The sequence below is a fragment of the Strix uralensis genome, chromosome 8 (assembly GCF_047716275.1).
Source record: "Strix uralensis isolate ZFMK-TIS-50842 chromosome 8, bStrUra1, whole genome shotgun sequence".
Taxonomy (NCBI): Eukaryota; Metazoa; Chordata; class Aves; order Strigiformes; family Strigidae; genus Strix; species Strix uralensis.
The window spans coordinates 33,374,061-33,401,146 of record NC_133979.1 but is presented as its reverse complement, the minus strand read 5'-3'; the positions used below and the strand labels follow the sequence as shown (position 1 = coordinate 33,401,146).

The window sequence follows — 27,086 nt, the reverse complement described above, 5'->3', positions numbered from 1 at the left end:
AATGTATGTTTTACAGATTTCTCACTCTTTTGCCTTCCTCACACTTCCAACACCTAACACTGGTTTTAGGTGTTCTGTTTACAATCCCATGGCTGTCGTATCACCTGGTGTTATCCAGGCCATGTCACCAAGAGGCAGCTGTGCTGACTCCTCCAGACATCTCTGTGTAAAGCTGTTCTAATTTACACTGTGACAAATCTCCTTTCACTCATGCTCACGGACTTATACGGCAAACTACTAAAAGCCAACAGGCATAAAGTTTTCTGTAATCTTTGGTCATGCTTACACCACACAAGAAAAACCCCAAAGCCCCTATACAATCATGCCTAAATATGACTCTACTTAAACAACTTGCTCTCACCTGTAAGAGCTGAAGATACCTCTTATCCCTACTGCGATCACATTGAAGAAACACTTGGTACTATTCAGAGGCTTCCTATCTTTTTACTATTACTAGTTTAGGTTCCCACTGTTGCTTGCACTGGTCAATGTCTGCATATTTAACACTGTCTCAAACAGACTGAAGTCATGCAGCAGTTAAAACTGTATTTTTCAAACTAGTATAGGTATTAGCAACGGCAATACAGCTATAGTACAAGGTTTTAAGCCAAGTTTTTGCCTTTGTATTACAGAAATTTAAAAAAAGCCACATTAGGATAAATTAATGTTAAAAGACTAATAATAATGTTAAAAGAAGAATAATAAGGAATTCAGGAGAAAAAAAGTTTCAAATATTTGGCTTTGAACAACATTTTCTACACGAGCAAAAGGCTTTTAATGTGTAACTCAGTTTATAAGGCCATAATATCACATTCATAAACACTTCCAAACATTTGTTGAGACATTTATGATAAGACCGTTGAAGTTCTCTTATTTCATATACACCTTACAAAATCTAAGGGAAAAAAAAAAATCTAGCAAACTGAAGTGTAGATTTATTAAACTACTGATTTACTGGATATGTATTACACTACTGGCAGGAAATAACTTCCCAGGAGGGGATACAAACACCAGAAAAAGAATGGGAAACTACACAAAAGTGTGACCAGAAAGATTATCACCCCTGTAGCACCTGCATTTTAGAAGCAATTCAGTGAAAGCTTACTCACTAGATACAAAGATGTACCAGAGTATACTAAGAATTTTGGTCATTGATTTATGTCTCTGTGGTTAAAAAGAAGTATTTGAGAGTTGCTTGCTAAAATGCTGTGAAGCACAATTCGAGGTTAATCAGAAAATTAAGATATACAATCCAAGATAAAGCATAATGCAGGAAAACAGTAGTGGGTTTGATAACAGTTGTAAGCTCAACTTTCCTCAATCAGGAAGACAGACTAAAATAAAAAAATCTCTTATTTTCTGATACCCACACTACTCATAGCCTCTGGAAAAAAACATAAGCTAGTTATCTAGCTACAATTTGCAGTTATCTGAACAATTCAAGCCTCCTGCTGTTCTTAAGGACCCCACCTTTAAACTTGATTCATCCTCCTACCACAAGACTGCTAAACAATTCATGCTCTTCTCTTGAATGTGAGGGTGTGAATTAAAATAATGGTAATAGTAATAGTACAGCTGTTCCTACTTTGTCATCCCGGCCATCCAGACAGTCTTCCTTTCCTGTTAATTTCTTCAGTTTCTTTTTAGACATCTTCAAATCCTAAGAAAAAGAGTGTTGTCATTATTATTTGTTTCAGGTTTTTATTTCCAGTTGTTATGAAAAAACAAACTTTGACCACATAGAGAAAAAAATAATACTCATCTTTTGTTTTCTCATTACAGATCCACAGCAGATTTCAACACAGTTAATTATTCACATCTCACTACGAAAAGAACTTCACAGAAAAAAAGGATGGCAATTACTTTGCCATCTGCTCCAGAGACACATATTTTGTACCAGCAAACATACCAGCCTAATAGACACAAACATCTTCTAACATTTAGTCATGGTGGTGGTATAGACCTCCCTCCCGCCCCGCGCCACGTTGCGATGCCAGGGCCAGCCAACACCGCTCTCTTGTCGTGGTTACAAGTGCAGCGAGCTGGGACGATCTGGCACTTTCTTGTCCTTTATACAAGCACAGTGAGTTGGGATGATTAGGTACTCCCTAACCATACCTGAAACTCCTGTTGCCTGGGAACCATATCTAAAACTCCTGCTGCCTGGATCACAGCCCGCTCTGGAAGATACCAGAATTACCTGACAAGAATTGTGGCCAAAATAAAAAATACTAACTAAAGTCAATCATCTCGAGATCCTCTAAATAGCGATCCTAAGTGAGACCCTTTGAGCTCTCTGGGATCACAGCAGGCTGTGACCCAGTAACACCCTCTGAGTTGGTATGCCTCTCAGGGCAGATTTCACGAGGATTTCAAAGAATAGATTTCACAAATATTTCCAAGCTCATCTGCTGATAGACGCTGATGAAGAGGAAGTGATGTTGCTCGTGTTCAGAAGAGGATGGCGCTGTCTGTAGCACAGACTTGTCATGAACTTAAAAGCATGGAAATAGATCTGCCAGAACATGGGGGTGGGGGGGTGGAACTAGATGATCTTTAAGGTCCCTTCCAAACCAAACCATTCTAAGGTTTAAATATTTACGCTGGTATGTCATGATTTGATATTCTAGAGTATCTACTCGCAAGTAATTACAACTATTTGACTTTTGTCTTTAGTCCGAGCAGAGAAAATACACCAGGAACAACCTGTTCAGACCAGAGGGCCAGAAACAGTCCTAAAAGGAACTGCTCAACCAGAAAGAATTGCACAAAAAGGAAATTGCACGCCTACCTGGTGGGACTAGCAGGTGAAATGCAAATGACTGAAGGACAACAATTTCCAGATTACAACTGCCTGGCCCACTAGCACTAAAACAGCCATTTAAGCCTTCACCAATTCTAGGTGCACCTCCCCTCACTGACACCAACTGAAGGCATTTGGTTTCCCAGCACCTCAGCAAAAAAGAATAAATGGTAAATGACAATATAAGGCTGCTGCATTAGGAATTAACACCGCCAAACAAGTAACAGAAGAAGGTGAAGGTAGCGCACGAGTAGGAGAATTAAGGGCAGTTGTTCTAGCAGTACGAACAGAGCAAAGATTATCTGTGTCGATTCCTGTGCCATATGGGCAGATGCCACGCAATGGGAAGCCCTTAATGGGGAAGTAAAGAGATCTGTCAAGTTTTAAAGCAGTTCCAACTCTGTAACTCTGGCCTTAGCCCCCCCGCCTTCCCTTGGGGTGGAGTTAATATCGTGACATCCTGTAAAAGCTGCACCCTAGTCCTGCGAGTGTGCCACAAACAAGAGGTTTAAGAAAGCAAGCTTCTTTCTCTTCAACCTTTAGAGAGCCTCACCAGAAGCTCCCGAAGCTCTAGTTTCCAGAGTACAGGTCAGCTGCCTCAACAGATAATAAGCCCCAGGAGTAGCCCGGCCATAAAGCAGGGAAGCCGAAGTAAACACAGGGCTCTAAGGCAGCCTTCAGCGGGGCGGGTGGAAGCGGCTGACAGAAGAGCTGCTGCTCCGCCACAACCGAAGGGGCGGCAGCCTCCTGTCCCCGAGCCCGCGCGTGAGGAAACGGCAAACCCAGGGCGCGCCCCGGGGCCCTTCAGAGCACAAGCCGGCCGGCACCCCCCCCGCCCCACCGCCCCGGCAGCGCCCAGCCCTGCCCTCCCCTCCCCGGCAGCGGGGCTCAGGGGCGGCCCCGCCTCACCGCCAGCCAGCTCCGACGTACCCTCCCGTCCAAGAAGTCGAAGCGGAGGCGGGCAGCGGCCAAAGGAGGACGGTTCTGGCGGAGGGGGCGTCAGGGCTGACCCCGAAAAACGGCCCCGGGACTTCCCCGTCAGGCACAGCCCCCCGCCCCGCTCGCCTCCGGGGGCGGCCGCGGCGCCGGCCCCTCCCCGCCGCGGGGCGCGCTGGGCCAGACCCGGGCCGCGGGGCCTCGAGGTGCTCTGGGAAATGTAGGCGGTGCGGGCCCGCCTCCGCTGCCGCCCTACGTGCCGGGCCGCCCGCCGCCGCCAGGCCTCCCCGCCCGCCTCCCTCAGCGCTGCCCCCGCGCCCCAACCAGCGGCGTGCGGCTACAGCGGCGCGTCCCCCCGCCTCGGCTCGGCTCCCTTCGCCCGCCGCTGGGCTGTCTCCGGAGAAGATGGCAGCGGAGGAGGCTGCGGAGGCCTCGCTGGCGCGGCTGTCCCCCTCGGAGGGGAAGCAGCCGGACCGGGAGGGCGATGAGGAGAACCCCGAAAGCGGCAACGAGGAGAACCCCGAAGGCGGCGGCGAGGAGACCGCAGCGCTCAGTGAGGGCTGGGCCTGGGGGGGGCCGTGAGCGGGCGGGCGGCGCGGTGTAACGCGGTGTGGCGGGAGCCGGGCCCCTCGCTGAGGGGAGCTCCGCTGCTCTTCCCCGGTGTGCCCGGGGCGGGCTGAGGGCGGGCGGGGGCCATGCGGAGCCGCGGGAGGGAGCAGCGCCCTGAGCGAGCCCCCGCGGGGGTTTGAATTTACAGCCGGGCGCCTGCAGCCGCCTTCACGCCGGCTCCTTTCTCTCGCCGCCTGCGCCGGGAAGCCCCTGCGAGGCGAACGAAGCGCGGTTTTCCCCGGTTTTACCGACTTTGTGGAGAATCGGGCAGGCGGCGAGGCCACGCGTGCTGCCCGCGGCGGCCCGGCGCCTCCCGCCGTGCTGGGGGAGCTTTGAAACAGCGAGACCATCGCCCTGTCCTCCCTTCGGGGAGATTTTTGTTGCTGATGATGATCTTTTTATTCTCTCGAACCGTGGTCCACAAGGTCCCGTTCCAGGCCGCCGGAGGGGCGGGATGCGCTGTGTGCCATGCCGGCTCTGCCCCATGCGCTTTCTCCTCCCGTTTTTTCTCCAGATGCGTTTAAACTGGTTGCGCCGGTTTTCCGGCCGCGCCAAATGTGCCCTTGATGCCAGTCATTTGCTACCGCAGTCTTACAGTTGAAGTGAACTGGTTCTTCTGATGAAAAAAATATATATAATTTAGGCTCTCTGAAGCATTATTATCTATGTGCGTAATCCGTGATTCCTCACAGGCGTTTTAAAAATCCTGCAGTCTTGCTTCGGTAGTAGCCTCCTTTTCTTTTTTTCCGTCCTTTCTTGAATAATTTAGTGTGAAAGTTTACCTCTCCTCATGTAGATGTATCTACAAACTATATGTGCATGCACGCATACTGTCTTTATCAACTATTTTAACCTATACACTTGCTCTGAAGGTGCTGACCAGCTCGGGTGGACTTTGGTGACTGCTATGCTCTCGCTATGCATTTTTGTAACTGTTACCAGTTTTTCTCACAGCACATGTAGTCATAATCGATCATTGCTCTAATTACGGTTTTCTAATCAAAAATCCGTTCACGTCCTCATTTGCTTTCTGTCTCTTATTAATAAATGTGTAGAAACTGTATCACCAGGCATCTTGCAACTTTTTAATTGAGAAGTAGGCAGGAAATATAAGTCTGACTCAGGTGAGTTATCAGCTTATAGATCTGTGAGAAATCCTGCGTGGCAGTGGTGCTCTTGATATATTTTAACGTAGGTAGAATAATTTTACTCTGTGCTTCTGTCTAAACAACTTTTCGAAGCCCTGTCTTGAGGTATTCCTTCGATTTCCTCTGTTGGTGTTTTTTTTAATATCAAAGATCTGTATCCAACTGCAATCTTTAAAAGCAAACAAACGACAAACCCCAGGGGAATCATGAGAACTGCTTCCAGCCCTTATTCTGTCTTCAGCAGTGGCCAGTAGATGGCTAGGGAAGGCTAGCAGAACAGAGCAACCAGACATCGCATCCTCCAGAAATATCTTCAAATGCAAAACAGTTCGTCACTCGCAGTTTCTTGAGCCAAAGGTCCTGTTTTCATATTTAAAATCCGATAGTGGATTTCTTTTCGATAAAATTCTCGCTTTGGCACTCGTAGACTTGCAGCAGCCTGTGGCAGGGAGATCCGCGGCGTTAGCGGTCAGTTGTGTGGAGAACGTTCTTCTGCTCTGAATTTCTAGTTGAGTATGCAGGCTGCCCGTGGCTTGCTGCAGCCTTTCCTGGTACTTGCTGATGTCATTTAGGGAGAGGAACCCACCGCTTCTGAGGATTTATACCTCTTCTTTCTGTCAAAACTATTTTGAAATCCCAAGGTAGTAGTCCTGAATGGTGGTGCTCAGCTCAGAGTCCATGCATTCATATGTAAATCAAAATTAAGGCTTTTTTTTCCCCAGGCCCACCGCTTGACTCTTTTCTTTTTTGTCATTTTATGGCCCAATCACTCAGCCTCTTAAGTCCTTCAGACATTCTTCAGTCGGCCCATCTGCGCCACCTCAGAGAAGTCATTCATTTGTAAATGCTGACGGCACCAGCACTTCACTCTCATCACGGGCCCCTGATGATAGCAAATTCTTTTCTCACTTCCCTCCTTTTTTCAGATTGTTCAACTAGTCATAAACAGTTCTAAACTTCTGTTTTCAAATTTTCTTAGCTGCTAGTATATTGAGTATGTAAATATTATTTTCTTTAAACATCTGATGATACAGATAGGTGAACAGTTTCATCTGTCCAGGGTGGCATTATTTCACAGTGGTTTCCAAGGATGAGTGAAAATTAATCTCACATTATTTTTCGACATGCTGTTTATATATTTTTTTTCCTCCTTCACACTTGTAGTCATTTGTGCCTGTTAGAAGCACCAAGTCGTTGGAAACAAATGAGCGTATTTGTGTAATTCAGTTATATCAACAACACTTTTACTGTTTTTTTCGATTGATTTTGTTAAGATGGCGTGGTTGTCTCTGAAGAAGTGAAAAGCAACGACCTGGATGTGAAAGTTACTGAGGCAGAATTGGAAACCGAAGAAAAAGAAACGGAGGAAGAATCCACAAGGGAATGCGATAGCAACATTTTGGATGTATCATCTGATTATCCAAGAGGTTTGCTAAACTCTAAGAATATTTGTGTTGTATGCTTGAAGGAAGAAGGAGAAAAGGTGGTGGGGAAGAAAGGTAAAGGGAATATGTGACATCACATTTTCCATACATCTGATAGGTCTGAACACATTTTCCCATGCATCTGAATAAAATATTTTCCTAAAGCCTTGGAAATACCTTTCAAATGAGATGCCATTTTCCCCTTACTAACATTTCTAGAAATCACTGCGGAAATTTGCACATACACAGTGACAGAAGTCAAGGTTAGATGAGGTATGATCTCCCTCAGGCTCTGATGCTTAAAGCACCACAGAGAGCAGAGACAATCTCTTGTATCTAAGTGCAGAAATTAAAAGCTAGGAATTGCTTTTAACCCTAGCTTTAAAACTCACCACTATCTTGAGCATGTTGATCAACTGCTGTCTTTGTTTCACATAAGAAAACCTGAAAGCTAATCTTGTAAAAACATCCTAAAGGTTTAAAATCACTACAGAATCAGTATTACTGTAAACTGGGATGTTGTGTGCTCAAACCAATAAAGCTGATTTATTGGATAAGCTAATTCTCTTGTTTTTAGCAAATTCTCCACTGTTCCCGTTGACTGATAAGTTGAAAAATCAGGAGGTAAATGTAAAGGATAGTCTCGGGGGGGGGGGGGGGGAAGTGGTAGAATTTAATGTATCCTGGCTATACAGTGAATAATTGTTACTTGCAATTGGTCCACTTCTAGCTGATATTTTAGTTTTGCCGGAGAGTTCATAGGATGTTTTTATACTGCTTTGTGCATGGTTCGCATTCACTAACGACGCCAAGCAGTGAAATAGGGGGTAAATGGAATGTGACTTCATCTTTTCTGCTTGTTTTTTTAAATGAAGGGCTTTCCAATTTGAGAAATTTGATGTGTGTCAGCGTTAAAAAACTATTAGAAATATATGGAACTTACTGAAGAACCATTCTGGGGATTAATTTTGCAGTCATTCCTTCTACCATGGAAGTTAAAGGATCCAAACAAGTGTTCCAATTAGTACTATAGTCATCCTCTAAGTGTTAGATTTGAAATGATGCATAGAAAAATAGCAGTAAACTAAAAATATTTTTTTAACTAAGAGTGTTTAACTTCTAAATATCTCTGCTTTCTAGAGAAACATATTTCAATTCAAAGACATCTTGCTGATCTAGAGAAACTAGCTGACCTGAAAGAAGGTGAGTTAACCATGGCTGTATCCCAGAACACAGATCTTCATGTTACAGGTATTTACATTTTTTCTTGGTTTTTATTTTTAACACACTACATATATTTATAATGCTTGAAGACTAGGGGTTGCATAAAAATGAGCTTTATGATTTGTTCCCTTGCTTACTGAATGTCCTACTTCCTTCAGTAAATTTAAGGCCTTAATGATTCCATTCCATCTTTTTCCTCTGCATTGTAGGATTTCTAATGTTGGCAGTGTGCGTGGATCAGCAAAATGTTAATTCTAGCTACACATCAGCAGCTTGGTCTCATTTTTATTTTACTTCGAGTGCCGCAATAAGAGGGAAGCTAATTGTTGACTTTGCAGTGTTTAAACATCAGTTTGAGTAAAAATGTATTCTGTTTTGGGTTTTTTTTCCCCACTCTGTATTTATTTCTGATCCAGATGTATATTGGAGGATTGCTTTAAGACTGCAAAGTGTTTTTATTACAACTTTAAGTTTTTCTTTGATTACATGTATGTATTTAGTGCTGGTAGTGGCAGCTCTTGCAACGGAAACTAGTTTTTATTTACAGATCAAGAAAAATATCAGGGTCTACATAGACTCTGCATCATTTGGCTCTTGGACCTTTTAGATCTTTTAGAATGGCCACTGATGGAAATAACAGCCTACCTCCATGTCTGTTTAATTTTACTAACAAATAGGCCAAAAACTTCTACAGAGAGTTTGTTCCATTTTTCTTGAGGAGATAGATCATAAGTGTCTGATAGGTTTGGTACTGGTAGCTGTGGTAGTGATAAGAAACTCATTATTTCCTTGTCTATTCTCAATGGTTGTTTTTTTTTCTTCTGCCGTGGATGTAGCATTCTTCTGCCATGTGTGTTAATGGACTGACTCGTATTTATTACCATCACCTCCTGTATTTGATACTCAATAAATCATAAGTCAGTAAAAGAGTCTGATAAACGTTAGAGAACACTGGTGATTTATTTGGTGAGCTCTAAGTTGCTGCTGTTGGTTTCAGTGGCATGGAACTCTGCATGGACATAGTAATCCACTCATAAAAAAGTAATAAAAAAGGAATTTTACTGTTGTGCAAGCCTAAGATAAGTAATTGTTATTCCAGATGCACATGGTGTGTGGCATGTTTCGGTATTCATCCTGTACTGTTCTGAAACATAGAAGTTTTTCTCTAAATTCTGCATGAGAGGTTGTTTGCCAGTCAGCAGTCTTAAGACCGAGCAGATGTGTGCGTGCTCTGATATATAATTCCTATGTACAGCTCTACAGCATACATCTCACAGTTTTTATTTAGGTTAGTAGTGCTTCAGCACCTTTGATATCAGATAATCTCGTCTTGGCTTTTTTGTCCCTTATGCAGGATTTCCAAGAAGAACAATTATTTTAACATAGAGTACATTAGCTTTTTTTGCAGCTTAAAAAGATACCAGGTGCTTGTTTTATCTAAAAGATTCGGGAGGAGGAAAGACAGATTCTTGTTCTAGCCTCTTCAGTTGGGTTTTTTTTGAAACACTGCAAGTCTCTAGACTTCACCTATAAAATTCTGTTACTCTGCAATACTCTTCAGAAGTTGCATTAGCCTTGTTCTGCTGGAGTAAAAAATACTAAAGGTTGTAGAAGTTGTTGATCTTTGAAGTAATAGTGGTTCTTGTCTCTATTCTGTGGAGTAGAAAGAGGCAATCCATAAATTTGAAGTTTGTGTATGCCTGAAATAGAAAATACCCCGGGGAACAAATCTAACTCCCACTGATAGTACCTTCATTCTTTTTTCTCTTAGCATGCATCTCTATTAATATGAGTGGTAACTGCGTTTCTTATGTTTCTCATACTTTTTGTTTATTTATGTTTTCAGATGAAAAGAAGCCTTGTCCATTGTGTCCTGAGGAGAAATACAAAGCTTGCTATAGTCATAAACTCCATCGTCACCTTCAGAATTTGCACTGGAAAGTTTCTGTTGAATTTGAAGGTAATGACAATCATATTTGAATAGTAAATACTAGAAGAAATTGTGGACATGTAGGACAGCGTTCTGTGTTTCATCTTTTTAAATTTCTCTTGACTTAAGCATCTTGTTACCAGCTCTGAATCGGAACCATATTTTGACATAATGAGTTTTGACCTGGGATGTTAAATAGCTCTGTATTCTTCTACGCACCAAAATAGTTACAGTTGTGCATTTTCTCCTTTAAAAAAACAATTACTTGGCATGTCCTGAAAATTGCTGTCAAATTTAAAATGTATATATAATGAAAACTACTTTAATAAAAGTTTTGATTATATTGTTAATAATCAGACACACATACGTGCGTACAGTTATTTTTGGCTCATCATAAAGATTCCGTGGTTTCAGATAAGTAGCTAAAGTATTTATTTAGTAGCCTTATCTGTTTTTTAACAAACTCTGTGATCTGCTTCTAAGATGCATTAAAATCCCTACAAGAAGTTTAAGAAGAAGGCAGCGAGCAGTATGTGTTTTTTAAAGAACTAGGTGTATGGGTTTGCAGGAAATAAAATGACTAATTAGAAGATGGACAAGATTAAAGTTAAACTAAAAATGATCTGACTGGAGTTCTGGTTTTGCATGCATTAGCAGGTGTCTTTTAGTTTTTTGTTTTCCTTTAAAGTGTAGAACATAATTCTATAGAGTCTTCACACAAGTCTTCTAGCCAGGTAACAATACTTTTGCATAATACTCACAAGTACTTTCAAAAAAGTTACATACAGTATAGCCTGAAGACTCAATGTAGCTTTGTAGGATGCTAACAGACTTATTAAAATTAGTTTCCTGTATGTAATTTTTGTGCATTTTTTGAAATTTAAAATGTATAATTAGTGGATAAATTTCTCTGTGCAGAGGGTGAATGTGCCAATAATTAGTGATGTGCTCTTATTGCTGTCTTGTGGTAGTACTTGGGAATCTTAAATGAGACCGAGTGGTATAGGACATGTACATTCTGCTTACTTACTGTACTGTGATGTGACAAGAACTTGCTTTCTAGGGTACAGGATGTGCATCTGTCACTTACCTTGTCGTCCAGTAAAACCAAACTTCATTGGAGACCAGGTAAAAATGCTGAATCACAGAAGTATTTGTTACCCTACAAAGTGGGGGAAATGGGTGATTTAGGGCAACTTTTGCGATCTACTTAGTCGCAAAATACATCTTGCTATCTGGTGTGGGATACCAAAAGCTTATTGGTCCAGAATAAAAGTATTTGATGTAACCCGTGGGTGATTGAACGTAGTTGTATCTCTCTCTTATTTTGGTGGGTAGCTGCCTAGATCATGTAAATCACTGTCACAGTTTGGAGTAAGCAGCAGCTTTGGGTTCTTTAGGCCAGGGCATGGACCCTTGGCAGTTAGCTGGCTGTGCTGCTGTGGCGGGATAGTGGTGCTGTGCTGGCTCTGTGGGTGTGATTATTCACCCTCTCTGTGGCTGTCAATGCAAAATGTTTTGTATGTGCTAGAGGTGACAGACAACTTCTTCATATGCCTATGTTCAGGTATAGTTCTATTTTAACTATATTTATGTATTCTGAAGCTACACATATGTTTTACAGACATTTTCAAAGATGGGAGCCCATTACCATTGTATCGTCTGTTCAGCAACTATCACACGAAGAACTGACATGATAAGTCATATTAACCGTCATGTGAATAAAGGAGAAACTGAATCAAGGTTTATTATAGGTAGGTTCTTACTTACATAACACGTTCAATCTTTTTATACTATGTAGCACATGCAGTAACTATGATATGTGGGTGAGACTGTGGAGAATTACCAGGCTTGGTGTTGGAATGCAGCATGCTTCCCCTGCACCCATAAGCACCAGGCCTGATCAAGGACAGGAGTTGAGGAACTTGCTTATCTGGCAAAGAACAGGACAGGTGTGAGGGTTTGCAGTCTTATCACTCGAAAGCCCAGTCATTAGCAACTGGGTGATGTGTGGGGTGAAGCAGAGGCCTCACAGCCCAATGTTGCTTCAGTAATGCCGGAAGAACAGTCACGCCTCTGCACTGACCACCTTCCCTCCCTCTCTTTTGATCACCACGCAACAAGCCTTGTTAAGAGCCAGTCGGCACACGATAAGTGACTTAGCCCCACTGCACCAAGAGTATAAATCTGGTATTTAGAAACCTCCATTTTGAGGACAGGTATTCTAACTATCAGATGGGTCGATGGGCCTGGACCTCTCTCTTCCCCAAGCAGGGACACCTCTTTGGTAAGATTCACGCCTCCAACTGTGTTGGATGTTACCTGAGAAAATACTGTTAACTAAACTGCTGAGCTATCATATTAACTCGAGCTCGCTTCTTGTAGTAAGTGTATTTACCAGTGGCAGTTCCAAATTTGTTTTATCTGTCGCCATAATAAATCACCTATCTTTTCAACTTTGCAAAACTGTCTCAGTGAAAGTCCTTGAGAGGGCTCTGACAGGCAGACATTGACTCTGGTAAGTGGCTACACACGTATTCCTTTAGACATAAACCATTGACGAAGTCTGGGACTAAGACTGGACCTAGCTGCACCTAGACTCCTCTCTGAGAAGGAGTCTAGAAAGCAAGGGGGTCCTTTCTGAACCTCGTGACTCAGTGGGAGGCCTTCCCTCAGTCACGTGTCAGACTCATACTCTTAACGCGACAGAGACGTGAGAAAAATTCCGAAACAGATTTAGCTTTACTAATGAGAAATCTGCCCTTAATATTTCAGAATTATTGTTTTCCTCAGAGATGCAGCAGTGTTGTGATTTAGTGTCAGCACTGACCAGTTACTCTGTTCTTATATAATACTCCCTTCACAATTAGTTGAACGTTATAAATACAGACTTCAGCATCTCCAAAAGAATGGAGGGCATGGCATCCATAAAACAAAATCTGTACAGAGGATTTCATGCCTCTCTATTTCTCCATCTTTCTTCCTAAACCAGTCTAGAGTAAATCTTTCTGCACTATAAATTGGTTTTTATCCAGACTGCACTTTATCCAAATGGGTTCACAAAAAGCAAGATGATGTTTTTTCAGTCCTGGAGAGTCGTGATAGAGGTGTCAGTGGTTCTTTGGTAAATTACAATCCTACCTGGCTTTCTCCAGAATTAGACTTTTGTTTCTAAACTTGGATAAACTAGGCTGAAAACATTTTAAATAATCAGCATGCCAAATCTTGAAAATTCATTTTATTTCCTTTATTTTTGCAAGCTGTCTATTCTCTACAGCTGTCAAGTAAAAAACACATAATTGATTAGCTGATGTGTAAAAATTAAGGTTTTTTGCTGCAGCCTGGACTGTCACTGTTGAGAATTAGTCTGATTTCTTTGTCTCCTGTGTACGCGTATGGATTTTATCTAGATACAGTATAGTAAAGATGATCCTGGGAGCTATGAGGTTCACACTTCTTTCTGTTAACAATATGTGGTTTAAGAATAGTAGTTCAGTGTCTGGGCATCAGTTTGCATGTCTGAGAAGCAGTGATAGTAGTATCATCCATACCATATTCCATGCCTTTAACTTCAATAGAGTTTGTCTTGTGAAATATGTTAATCTCTGTGTGGTTCCCTTCAGAGCTGTAAGTAAAGAATGGCCCATTTGTCATTTTTTAACAACATGCATGTGCCTGTTTTTCCTCACAGGGAGAGGAGAAATTCAGAGGCCAGATATACCTTGCCTCGTAGGCGCTAAAGCAGCACTTAGGGGCTGTGAAAGTGGAGCACACGGTAGAGCAGTTCACTGATACGCAGTCTGTGTATTTGAAAGCACTGAGAGCTAGGCAGGCTGAGCACTGAAAGGTACCCAGCTGATAACTAACAAATTCTTCCTGGTCGTTCCTGGGTAAATTTTGCTACTGCTAGACTGGGGATAAATTGCTCAGAGGAGTGGCAGCATGTGTTTACAGCTGTCGAATCAGAAAGCTTGTTTTGCCTCAGACTATTTCGTAGAAAGCTGAAGTGCTGAAATTGTCTCTATGCTTGTGCTGTCTATACACATTTCATGAAGCTGGCTGATGACTTCCGGAGATTAGATCAAGGGTTTTGAGGGATTTTTGCCATTCATTGATACACATGCAGGACTATGCTAATTGGGTTTTAATTAATTAGCAATGCATTATGTTTGAACATGCAAAACAAATGGGCTAAGCCTCAGGCTCAGGGGCTTGCTTTCTTAATTTTGAGTGGATACATAGGAGCCCAACTGAGAAACAAATCTGATGTTTTATGGGAAGAAAACTAGAGCTCGATCCTTATCTATCGCTCTTAGGACTGGAAGATAAATTGTTGCCTGTTTTTTTTCCCCCAACATTCTCTTTAACTGATCTGTGTGCTAGTTGGATTACAGCGTAACCCAGACTTCTTGCTATATGGCAGCAAATTTTCAATTTCATTTATCAAATGTGCTCATGTCAGTTCTTGCTAACTCTTTCTTTTAGTTCCCGCTCCCGTGTCTTCTCATGAAGTGCTGAAAGAGTCTGCCACAGAAGTGCGGGTTCTTCCCAACTACTCCACACCTCAAAAAACAGATTCCTACTTTAATCCTAAAATGAAACTCAACAGGTAAGAGAACAGGGGGTGGGGGATGCACCAGAGGAGTGGTGAGTTTGAGGTGAAAAATCCTCATGTGCTTTGAAAAGCAAACCCTGCAAAACTTCTGTTCAGAGGGCAGGAGAAACAGTTTTCCACCAGAAAACTCCTGACAAATAATATTTATTTAAAGCCAAGAACACTATATGGGAAATACTGTAATTTCTGAAGTAATTAAGTATTTTTCTATAATGAGTCGTTTGTGGAGAAGAACAGGATTTGAACGGAGCATACTAGAAAACTAACTTCATTGTATACACTTAAGATGTTCCTCTGTGAATCTCCACGAGATACTATGGATAGTCACTGCTCTCTCTAACTGAACAGCAGCATACCTAGAATTTACAGTTTTCGTATTTTAGGCTTTTTCGGCCTGTGCTGAGCCCCCATTTCTCAGTGCTGTTAATATCTGAAAGCTGTGAAAGCAAAGGCATGCCTCTGAAGAAGGCCACTGCAACTAAGGTTACGGCCACATCTAAAAGAACAAGGCCTGTTCCTCAACACAGTGGAATTCCTTTGCTCTACAGTAATTTCTGACATCTTTTTAAAAACACAGAGGCGTTAGTAGAGTAGTACCAGATTGTGCTAGGAAAGTAAGAAAAACACTGTTTTCAATGCTAGACACTGTTTCCAGTGTTAGAGTAACTAGTAAGCTGGTTCAGGATCTTACCTTGTGAATATCTTGCTGTAGAATTAAACTTGTAAAAGGTAGAGTTTAGCTTAAATGTGCCAGTGTTATGTTTAAGGGAAATAAATAAGGAAAAGTGTTTTCTCAACTTGCTTAGGATGACCATTCTTTTTTATTTTCAAGGCAATTGATATTCTGCGCACTAGCCGTTCTAGCTGAGGAACGTAAACCGATAGAGTGTTTGGATGCGTTTGGTGCCACCGGTAAAGTCAATTTCTTTAATCTCTTGGCTAATATCCAGTAGTAGGAAGCTGTGAAATCAGTAGTAACCAACATCGTGTATTCAAAAATAATGTGAGGTACACAATAATTTTCTTAGCTTCCATACAAAAAAAAAAACAGCCATCAAGAGCCTGGTATTAGGCCTTGAAAAAGACTGTGAAGAATATTAAAGTTTAGTGGTCTCCTTAAAATCAGTTGCCTTAATGTCCATAAAATGGCATCTTCCTAAACTTGGGTCCAAGGTCACAGATCTCTTGGGACTCCGAGGCTGTGGAATTTGGCTGTAAAATCAACCTGTGGTTTAAAAATGGTGATGAATCCAAGCTTTGTTATCAGAATGTCTTCACTGATTACAAAAATTCTGAACACGAACTAAATATAAAGTAGTTATATTAGTGTCTATTAACCAACGGGAACAAAAATCTGAAGAGATGTGGATTGCTGCCTCATAATCAGCCAGCTACTGTAAACTTAAGGACATAGTTGAGAACAGCAGTAACTGCTTAGCACTTTGCGTAACAATTCTTGCTAATGAATGTATCACCATTCTGAACTAGGCCAGACTTCCCAAATGCATCCTGTCCTGCATTTCTACAACATAATCATAGACTTTACTATGGAAGTCAGCAATAAATACTTGGAGGCAGCCTGAAAATCTGCACGGGGCCTGTTCTCATGTTTGTGTTTTACGGTGGTCTGTCTCCTACACCAGAATGTTAAACAAGCCAGGGGGCTTTCCTGCAGATTGTGGGTCCAGCTCGCTGCAAAAATCACGGGGCTTTCAGTCTGTAGCCCCAATTATCATATAAGAAGGTGACAAATAGACTGTCCCTTTACATACCCCATTGTCACTCTCTGCTGAGGCAGGAGGTCACCAACACAGTTTTGCAGGAACATGACAAAATTTGCATCACACACACTTCTGTATTACAAGTATTTAAAAGGGTGAATTTTTTTCTTAGGGAGTTCAGCAACCCAGAAACCAATTCCTTATTCTCTCACGGAGTTACAATTCTGTCTTTCCTTAGGTATAATGGGATTACAATGGGCAAAGCACCTCAGAAGTTCTGTGAAAGTTACAATTAATGATTGTAATGAAAATTCTGTGACAATGATTCAGGAAAACTGCCATTTAAACAAAATGAAGGTAAAACTGAACGCTAAGGAAGAAGATAATGATGAAGCTATGGGAGATGGAGAAGAAAATACTGACACCATTGAGGTGACAAAAATGGATGCCAATGTTATAATGCATTTGAGATCATTTGATTTTATGTAAGTGTTGAATGTTTCAGTCAATAATTTTCTGATTTGATAATGACACACCTCACCCCATCTCCCAGTGTATGATTATTTAGGGAGGTTGGAATGAAAGAATCAACCAACAGTCACTTGGTATTTTGGTATTTTAAATTTAATTCCGTTGTCCCAGAAATGGGTGGGAACAGAACTTTAATCTTAAAAATTCTAGAAATTGCTGGAAAAACATTAAGCCCTTTGACATCCAGAATGGACTTCAAATGTACATGAAAAGTTTAAGCCAAACTATTTTTTTTATAACTTCATTATCTGTTTGAGAAAGAGAAATGTCAAATTAGTGTTTTTTGGTTTTTTTTTTTTCTTAAAACTTTTCATAGAATCATAGACTGATTTGGGTTGGAAGGGACCTTAAAGATCACCTAGTTCCAACCCCCCTGCCACGGGCAGGGACACCTTCCACTAGCTCAGGTTGCCCAAAGCCCCGTCCAACCTGGCCTTGAACCCTTCCAGGGAGGGGGCAGCCACAGCTTCTCTGGGCAACCTGTGCCAGTGTCTCACCACCCTCACAGGGAAGAAATTCTTCCCTCTATCTAATCTAAATCTACCCTCTGTCAGTTTAAAACCATTACCCCTCATCCGATCACTACAGTCCCTGATAGAGTCCCTCCCCCTCCTTTCCTGTAGCCCCTTTAAGCACTGGGAGGCCACTCTAAGGTCTCCCTGGAGCCTTCTCTTCTCCAGCTGAGCACCCCCAACTCTCTCAGCCTGTCCTCACAGGGGAGGTGCTCCAGCCCCCCCGAGCATCTTCATGCCCTCCTCTGGACTCTCTTGAGCAGGTCCGTGTCCTTCTGATGTTGGTGCCCCCAGAGCTGGACCCAGCACTGCAGGGGGGGTCTGACCAGAGCAGAGCAGAGGGGCAGAATCCCCTCCCTCGCCCTGCTGCCCACACTGCTCTGGATGCAGCCCAGGAGACTGTTGGCTTTCTGGGCAATTTATTGAATTTGTTTAAAAATCCTACCTTGGCATGTTGTTGTGTAGGACTTTATTGCATCTCTTGTTCTAATCCATTTTGCAGCACATTTATTTTCAATTACATTAAGCTAATTCTTCCAAGTTGGGTTTATAGATGCCTACATTCAAAACCTATACAGGCATCAAAATTATTTGAATTTGTTGATTAAAACCCAGATCTAAGCAGCAGGTATTCAGGCTGAAAATTATGCTAATTATTTAGGACATAAACCGGAATGCATACATTTGAGGATATTTTTGGGTTTAGAAGTTTCCCTTTGTTTTAAGGATGAAGGTAAGCATCAGGCCAATATTGCTGTAACTTGAATTAATCAGTGGGTCAGGATGCAAAAAAAAGGACTTGGCTGGCTTTGTGGTGATGTGTATTTTCCAGCACAGTGCTTCCCTGGCTCTTGCAATTTGACACTTAAGTATTCCAGAGGAATTCATGAAAGGTGTGCTGTAAATTTTAGTCCCGTTTCCTCCTTTTGTTTTAAATATGACCATAAGTGAAGATTGTAAAATAGTGTTTTCCTCAGTATAAAGTTAAAACTCTTGAGCCTTTATAGATACTCAGTGGTACTTACTTTCTTTTCAGCCATTTGGACCCCTTCGGAACTTCTGTGAATTATCTGGATTCTGCCTTTTGCAATGTGAGAAATTTTGGAATTGTGTCATTGACATCCACAGACATCAGTTCTCTGTATGCAAAGGCTCAACACGTTGCCCTGCGCCATTATGGGTGTAATATTGTCAGAACAGAGTACTACAAGGAACTGGCAGCCAGAATAGTAATAGCTGCTGTGACAAGGTACTGCTAAATCAGCTCAAATTATGATAAAAAGATTACTAAAAAATTACAGGTGATAAAATGAAGGACTGCTGCTGTAGGTTGTACATTTTCAGTTTCCAGAATTCCTGAATTCTAAAAGCCAGACTTCTTGATACAAAATTAATGTTTCATATTTTATGTGTGCTGGTATGGGGTAATGTAAATTTTAAACTAGAAGACTGGGCAAGGTGAAAAAGCATAAACAGGGTGGGGGTTTCAGGTGGTGGGGAGGGATGGTAACAGAAAGTAATACCCAGACCGTAATGCCCAGTCTGTCTGCAAACTCTTTTATTCCTCTATTTTGTCATTTTAGTGCTGCACAGCACTAAATAAATAAACTTTGTAACTATTAATTAAGCTGCTTGAATGGCTTCTAGCTAAGCATTAGTTAGACTCGCTTCAGCGGAAACCAATGTTCACCTCAGATCCTCATGCTTGAGGTTAAAAAGATGTATGCAATTACTAACTTGTGAAATTAGTCATTTGCATATAGATATTCTCCGTAAATTCAGTCTGTTAAATAAGCGAAGACATAAACCCTGGTCCCTAATTGGGGAAAAGAAGATACAGGCACGAGGATGCTCAGGAGGTGGGGAGGAGGTTAAGTGCATGGAGGTCTTCAGAATGCCGGCGCGCAAATGCTGACCTGAATATGTTTAGATTTTTCTTCCCTTTCTCCCTGCACATGTGAAGTTGCTCCCTGCAGAATATTCTTGGATACAGACCTGCTGCTCAAGCACATTTTTAATTGTGTTCTGGGTTACATGCTCCAACTCCCTAAAGATTTCTTCTTCCTTCTCAATGCTTACCTATTCAGGAACTGCTGACTTGCCTTCACACGGTCCTTATTCAGTTAACATTTGATGATGTACCAGCATGTGTGTCCCTCTACATTCCTACTTTCTCAGAGTTTAATTTAGTTTCTTTATAGTTTTTGTTACAATATCCTGGCAATAGGTAGGTATTTGGATAGAAAGGTGATGAAGATGGCAGACCAGTATTTCTAAACATGATAAAAAGAAGTAACACAAGGTTTGCTTAGCCTTGCAGGAAGCTAGGCACTTAGGAAACACCACTTTCTCCTGATCACTTCCTCAGATGTTTAGTATCTCTTTCTAGAAAGTGGATGAGCTCAAGAATCTTACAGCAGGCTCAGGTGTCTGGCAATCTTAAACTGCTGATTTCAGTACAATGTGGCTTTGTGTTTGTTTTTCCTCCACAGAGCTGCAGCTCGCTGTAACAAAGGCATTGATGTTTTACTCTCGGTAGCTCTAGAACATTTTGTTCTAGTAGTGGTCAGAGTTTTAAGGGGACCAAGCCCTGCGGATGATTCAGCAAAGAAAATAAGATACCTCATCCACTGCCAGTGGTGCGAAGAAAGAATTTTTCAGAAAGAGGGTAATATGGTAGAAGGTAAATGGATTTTTCTTCGTACTTTCTAGAAGGTCCAATTCCTGTATCTCTGGTTTGTGCTTGTTTTGGGCCTTGTTTATTTTTGCATCCCTTTAGTAAAGTAATAATTCCCTTTAATGTAACAAGCAGTGTATTGTATGAGGTGGGGAAGGTATCTCCACCCCACTGTGTGAGGTGGAGAAGGTACTGTGCTTTATGGTAGTGGGTTAGATTTGTTGTCTGCATGGATTTTCCTATAAACATACTGGATGTTTCTCAACAGGACATATTCCAACTCGGTGTAGCTGCTGAAGCTGCCAGGCTGCTGATGTGCCCCTGGATCTTGTCCTTTCAGTGAAGGGCAGGAAGAGTGGGACAGTCCTTGCTAGCATTTGGTTCCTCCATACCGCAGCAGCTTGATAGATGGCAGTGACAGATCGCTTTTGTACTGTTCACTGCAGTTACCTAAAGATGTTGTGGGCTAAAGAGTATCTCTTCCCCCTCAGATGAGGGTGTGTTCTGCCTGGCCTTGGGCACAATCCGCATGTGCCTGAGGGAGGTATCTCAGCAGGTGTGGTAGGAAAGGCCTGCAGCGTTCCTGTAGTTCAGCTAACCCTTGGTGGTAAATGAAGGCAGCCTCCCGGATAGAAGTTGACTGTGGGCTGTCTCTATACATGAGTTAGCAGAGGTAGGAGTCAAGAATTAAGCTAGGAGGTGGCTACTAGCCAGCTGGTAGTTTCAATGAATATAAAGGGAAAAAACCTTGTTTCAAAGTTAGTGGTTCTTGGCTATCTAACTACTAACTGGAGGTGTCTTTGACTGCCCTGCTCAAAGTCAGGTGCAGGAGCATGCAATGAGCTTGTTTAAAAAGATTTTAAAAAAATTTAAAGTTTTAAGAACAGAAATGAGTAACTGCTAAGTACAGTGTTATGATAGAGATCTTAATTAGTAAATGAATTGTTTACTTAATGCCTTACTTGCAAGTGAGCTGACTTAAGGCTTAGAAAGCTTGTAGGTGGGCTGTATTTTGTAGGTGTAACTGGCTGATGTCTGAAATTTTTCTTTTTACTTACTGTTAACCTGGACAGCTACTTATGTAGGTGTAGGAAGGCTAACAATTTCCTTGTTCCTTGAAATCTGCCAAGAAACATAGGAATTATGTGGCTTTTTAGGTGTGCTTTTTTTCCTTCAACGTTTGCATAATGATTAAGGATCAAGTCATCAATCACTAAATTCTCACGAGCACTGCTTGGCAGCAGTGAGAACGGTATCACACTTCTGCTGTTTCTTGCCCTTCCAAATACTTCCCCTGAAGTCAGCTACTACTTCCTATCTATGTCACCTCTCCCCAGTAAAGCGGGCATTCCTGACTATGTCAAAACAACTGAAATCCTGTTTTTCTGTTGTAGAAAACCCTTACCAGCAGCTGCCCTGCGATTGTCACGGCAGCATGCCTGGGAAGACAGCAGTAGTTCTTGGTCCTCTCTGGTACGTACAGAACACAATACAGAACTGGAGAATAATTTAGGTTGGAAGGATCTCTGGAGGTCAGCTGTTCAGTCATACAATAAAAATGCAAGTCTGCTGGATGTCTTAGCTCTACAGAAGGCGGTATAGCAATCGGGAGCAATCCAGGAAGCGTTTAATTGATTTGAATTTAGTAGGGTATTCAGTTTTTGCTTTGGTTTATAGAACTCAAACCAGTTCATAAATAATAAGAAATTTGCTTTAAATTTCACATTGAGCGCAACATGTAAAACATCCTGCACTGAAGAACCTGGCTGTGTGTTCCTCTAGTTGCCAAATGTTAAGCAACAGTCAGTTACTTGATACTTGTGGAGAATTTATTTAGCAAATCCTTTCATGTGCTCTTGGTAGTAAATAAGACACGGCTCGATAATTAATACTTAGAATTTTCTCTTGTGAGAAACAAGAATAAATCCTTTTGTTAAGTCTTCTAACCATTTCAAAGCAGTATTAAAAACAGTTGACAACTGACAGTGCCTTTCTTGTGGGGGTTAAATTAGTTTCTCAACGTAGTAGGGCAAGTCAGCGGTGGAAATAAAATTACCGTTGTTGAGATCTTGATTTTTTTACATGAGAGCAATGTTACTGTCACTGGAAACAAAGCAATTCAGTATCGCTGAGCTAAGAACACAGCCAGCCTGATTCAGCACTTCGGTGTAATGTAACTGCTGATCAGTTTGGGCGAGAGGTTTCTAGAGCAACATTTTGCTTTCATTAGGAAGTCTTAACTTTTCACTTGCCTTGTATTTCATAGGTCGGGAGCCCTCTTCAACACTGGATTCCTCAGGAGAATGTTTTTTGAGGCTGCCCATTATGGTTTGGATGAAGCTCAGTCACTTTTGAAGACATTAGTTTGCGAAGCTGAGTGCACAACTTTAAAACCTTATTCTATCTATAGTTCTTATGATGAGAACAAACAAGGTAAGAGAAAAGACTGTTCACAAGAAGGACTGGCTTTGTGGTGATTGAGAGAGGTTCTGCTCTTTGATAACTGACTAACAGCAGTGTATACATAAAAATGTCAAGAAAATGTAGCTTTGATTGCAGTGTGGGACTTGTCAGCTCTTGTCAGATGGTCTTGGATGCTGCAGAGAGAGTGGGGTCTGTCAGAGGCAGTGCTGGACTTGGAGAGCTTTCAGCAGTGTGACAGGTCCTAAACCAAGTAACCTAACGCAGGCAGGTTGACTGCCATGAAATCCAGCATGTTCCCTGAAGGAGATGGAAAAACGACGTGTCTGCTAGTTCTGTGGTGTATCCCGATCCCAACCTGAGCACGCGTGCTGTCCGGAAGAGAGCGCTCCAGCTGTCGTGCTCTGCACACTCCGCAGGGATTGCAAATCAAATGGCTTTCTGTATGGGAATGATGTTTTATAAATTAAATTGTATTTGAGTGCCCCCTCTAAATTCAAGTTACTGAGTTAGTAAGTAAAAGTTATCCGTATGTATGCTTCTTACTACACTTCCTTCTTTAGGCCAGAACGTGGTATTATTTCTTTCTGTTTAACCAAGGCATTTTGCCATTTTACTGTCTTACGGTAGAATTAATTTTGACTTTCAATTGTATTGTAGAAGAGTGTGGCGTATATATTAAAACACCAAATACTTCTGCAGAATCCCTCTTGATACACGGTAAGTAGATCATTTTGGTGTAGCTTTAGAAGTTTCAAATGAAACTATAGTTTAAGTGATGGCTAAGCCAACCTCGTGTTCACATCTTTTTTTATATTTGATAATACTAGTAGTCCGGATTTATTTTCCCACTGAACACTGATTTTACTTTGCCTTCATTCAGAATCATAGTCACTGGTAAAAGCAGAATGCTAAATACTGCATGAAGCCTTCTTGAGTTCACTTTTTTATTACTGAAAATGGCGTGTTAATTAAATTCAGGCTTGGGTTTAACTCAGCAAAATACTAGCTTATAAAAGCAGACACAAAGGTGTAGTTGCTGTGTGGCTTTTCTTTGTATGTACTCTTTGGCTTCACTGGGGTTTTTTGTAGTTTTGCTGAATATTCGCTGGTTTCACTGGCATTTTTTTGTGGTCCAGGAAAAAGAAAAAGTGAAGAAGTGGTTCAAAATGCAGGCAAGCGACAAAAATCTGAGAACAGTGCTGAGCACCCTGCATTTTACTACAATATCCACAGACACAGCATTAAAGGAATGAACATGCCAAAGTAAGGTTTTTGTTTTAAGGTCCAGTCTTACATTGTTATGACAACTGATACATAACTTGTATGGAATCAGCCTTATTAGCATTAACTCCTTCTTAAATGTTTTGGTGGTTGGTTTTTTTTTTTTTTCAGGTTGAATAAGTTCTTAAGCTATCTCTGTGAAGCTGGATACAGAGTAAGCAGAACCCACTTTGACCCCATGGGAGTTCGCACGAACGCGCCCTTGGCACAGTTTAAGACGATCCTGATGAAGTACAGTGCTCCCACCTACACGGGGGGGCAGGCGGAAGGCCCTGTCCACCTAGCTGAAGGCGTCCAGGCAGGAGAACAGGTTGAAGCTGCTGCAGACAGCAAGGCAGAAGATGATGCTGAGTTCATGGAATATGATAAATCTGAAGTCGCTGCTGCCACGTTGACAAAAGACTACCCGACTTACTGTGCAGCCGACTAATGCACGGGCTGTTTGCTTATAGATCAGGATATTGCAGACTTGCAAGCACACCCTGTTCAAGTAAGCCAGTACTTCTTACCAAACTGGATTTTGAAAATTTGGGTTGCCTGCTACTTTAATTTGGAAAGAAGTTTTAGAATCACATAGCAGAACTTACCCCTGATCACAGCATGTGTGGTCAAGGTACTGTTACTGCGAGAAAGTCTCGGAGACAGTTACTTTTATGCTCACATCCCCCTTCCCACGGAGGTACTGCGGCTACTCCCCACTCTGTGGAAGCCTTACCTGTAGCACAGAATCCAGAAGGGTGGATGGGGCCTAAAGTCTTAAGCAGTTCTGAACATGAGGTTAATACAAACCAGAATATTCCTAAAATGAACCATTCCTAAAACCTCACTGGTTACAAGCCAGAGGGAGGTCATGTTAAGATGATGATCTGAGTTTAAGCAAGCCTGGCTCTGTGCACTTCTAACTCCAGATTGCACGTGTCATTTGGCATTCGGTTCTGTTTTCATAGTTCTGCCTACAAGCAAGGACGTAACACCAGTAAGAACTGAAAGGAAAAAGGAAAGGAAGACTGTTACTGGAACTTCAGTTTTTAACCAACCTTTAGTGAATTGTGTTAGTCACCCTGGGTAGTTGTTTGTTCAGAGATTACAGTTGGCTGTGTACTGCAAAAAGGTAGAGGGACAAGGCAGCTTACCACAAGCTGAAGTTCAAGGTGAAGTTTTGCTATGAATTTGTCAATAATACAACCTTAGCTGTTAGAAAGATCTCTTCCGTGAACGAGCAGAGATGCTGCGTGTTGGTACTCGGTTCTGGTTTCCTTAAATACATGGCAGCATTCCAGCCAAAGAAGCTTGACTTTGTCCTTTCTTTCCCCCAAACGTTGTTCAGGTACTTCCATATAGTGCACGTGAATTGGGAACAGCTCTCACAACCGAACTAGTCGTTCCAGTTTTTCACAGGTTTGGTGTTCAGCCTGGCCCCCAGTGCTGGGCTTATCTAAGAGCAGAATACGAGGAGGGGTTATTCTTATTTATCCACCTCTGAAACTGCACATACGAGTGCTGGTTCTCTCTCACTGAGCGCCGACCGAGAGTAACGTGACTGACACACTCCTGATCATGCAAAACTTCCTTAGCTCCTGGCAGGCCAGAATCAAGTTACTGCCTCTTATACCATCTTAAATTTAAGGCTGTTTTGGTGATGAGGTATTTTCATCCTGTCCTAATTAAACAAAAGAGGAGACCACTAAAGGGATAATAGATTGCACTGCAGCAGCGATACAGCAACAAACAACGTTTCCTTCAAAAATTTAGTGCCTATATTTCTTTTCCAAAGATAACTTGGGATCAAACTGGAAAGACAGATGCAAGAAGAAAGAAAAATTAGCATTCCCTAGCTGTTCTGAACTATGTTTTTTTTTTTTTTAAGTGGAGAGGCTGTTGGAAGGCTCTGCTTGCAGGTAAGGCACTGCTCGCTTCAGCGTTAACGTAAGTGGGATAGAACCAGTCGAAGTCGGTTAACTGGAGCAAAAGGCAGTGTTCCAATTACAATAAAGTAGGCTAAAAAGAAAGTTTAACTGAAGCCTGTTGTGGGAAATATTTTTGATTCCTTTTACAGCTCCTCCTCAGTAACAGAAGGTATTGTGCATCTTTTCCAAGTCAAAGTAACTCTTCCTTGGCGTTTGCAGCTGTGCACAGGGAGAGGCAGAGTGAGTGGAGTTCAGGCCTGTCGCTACAGTTCAGGCTTTTTTCCTGTGTCCGATGGGCAGAAGTGACTATAATCTGGGCCAAAGCGTTTTGCCTGTTGTAAGGGACCAGCAGAAGGGCTGTTTGTGACTCAGGCCTACAAGAATTTTCTTCAAGAGTTGTCTCAGCTGTTCATCAGGTAGGGTCAGTCCTGCACTAATTAGTTAACAGTGCTGGTTCAGGGCTGTTGTTGGGGGGCTGCTGCTTATTCCTTGACTCTCTGGGGAGGCAGGACGAGTCCGCTGTCCTCGTGCTGCAGGGAAGTGGGGTGTGGGGAGCACGGCAGCCTGCTTGGCTGTGCCTCCGGCCCTGCGGTGTGCTCAGTGCACGGCAGCAGCACCCCAAGCTGTTGTCATCAACCTGGACAATCCATATTGCTGTGGCCAGCTACGGCAGTAGGAAACAGAGTGCTAAATGAGTTAGGGTAATGCAGGTGTGGCTGGCAAGGTTGCTGCTGCTGCTTGTTAAGTTCTTAGGGCTGACCCATGTTGTGCTGCCACTTGCTGTAGTCCTTTGCCTGGCACTCTGTGCTGCCATCGCTAGTGACAGACCTGCAACAGGCAACAAACCTTTGCTCAGATCAAGGTGTTGCTGCACGCGGCTTGTGCTGAACTGAATCAGAACTGATGAACCGCTGGAACCATTAAGGTACTGAACTTGGTACGGGGTTACTGGCTGATCAGCATGTGGAGGACAAACACCCCAGGATGATGCAAAAGATTTTAGGGGCTGCTCTAGTTACCAGTTGGCGTAGGACAGTGACACCTCTAAATGCTTTTCAGCAGAGGGAGATGTCCACCTACCTGCCATGCAGCAGGCAGGAGCTGCCCAGGAGCTCTCTGGGGGTTTGCTGTTCAGCTGTGATTCAAGAAGCTCAAAGCTCCTTTAAGGGAGTTAAAGCTGTTCAGAGAAGGCTCCGAGAACCAGTGGCAGCCCAGCGAGCAGCAGCACAGGCACGAAGGGATCTTCCCCAGTCAGAGTATGGTCACTACACCTCCAGAAACCCTACTCTTAGCCTACACAAGCATTCCCTCTTAACTCCAGGTGCATCTTGATGGTTAAAAGGT

The 27,086-nt window shown here is 42.4% G+C and overlaps 2 protein-coding genes across 11 annotated transcripts in view; one reads left to right on the top strand and one right to left on the bottom strand.

The window, feature by feature from the left end:
• Window positions 1-3,889, bottom strand: part of SWT1 (SWT1 RNA endoribonuclease homolog) — a 42,874-nt gene extending 38,985 nt beyond the window's left edge. For all 9 annotated transcript variants that reach the window (XR_012629926.1, XR_012629927.1, XR_012629929.1 and 6 more), the window contains exons 1-2: window positions 3,734-3,889; window positions 1,586-1,660 (exon numbers count right to left, since the gene is read on the bottom strand). Coding sequence is in view for 5 of the 9 variants with exons in the window: in XM_074877124.1 (XP_074733225.1) it covers window positions 1,586-1,651 (66 nt within the window). In the remaining 4 variants the exon portion in view is untranslated. The remainder of the gene's footprint in view (window positions 1-1,585; window positions 1,661-3,733) is intronic.
• Window positions 3,890-3,961: 72 nt separating this feature from the next.
• TRMT1L (tRNA methyltransferase 1L) lies at window positions 3,962-25,124 on the top strand. 2 transcript variants are annotated; one of them, XM_074877118.1, is made up of 16 exons: window positions 3,962-4,292; window positions 6,771-6,923; window positions 8,061-8,171; window positions 9,991-10,104; window positions 11,138-11,202; window positions 11,699-11,828; window positions 14,560-14,683; window positions 15,522-15,601; window positions 16,649-16,895; window positions 18,490-18,702; window positions 19,946-20,136; window positions 21,525-21,603; window positions 22,397-22,563; window positions 23,212-23,271; window positions 23,691-23,817; window positions 23,947-25,124. In XM_074877118.1, exons 1-16 carry the CDS (start codon window positions 4,145-4,147, stop codon window positions 24,263-24,265), a joined length of 2,328 nt encoding a protein of 775 aa, XP_074733219.1. In that variant the 5' UTR covers window positions 3,962-4,144; the 3' UTR covers window positions 24,266-25,124. The 2 variants fall into 2 exon arrangements, with proteins under 2 accessions (XP_074733219.1, XP_074733218.1); XM_074877117.1 differs by having other exon boundaries at window positions 3,975-4,292; window positions 8,061-8,123.
• The last annotated feature ends 1,962 nt before the right edge of the window (window positions 25,125-27,086 follow it).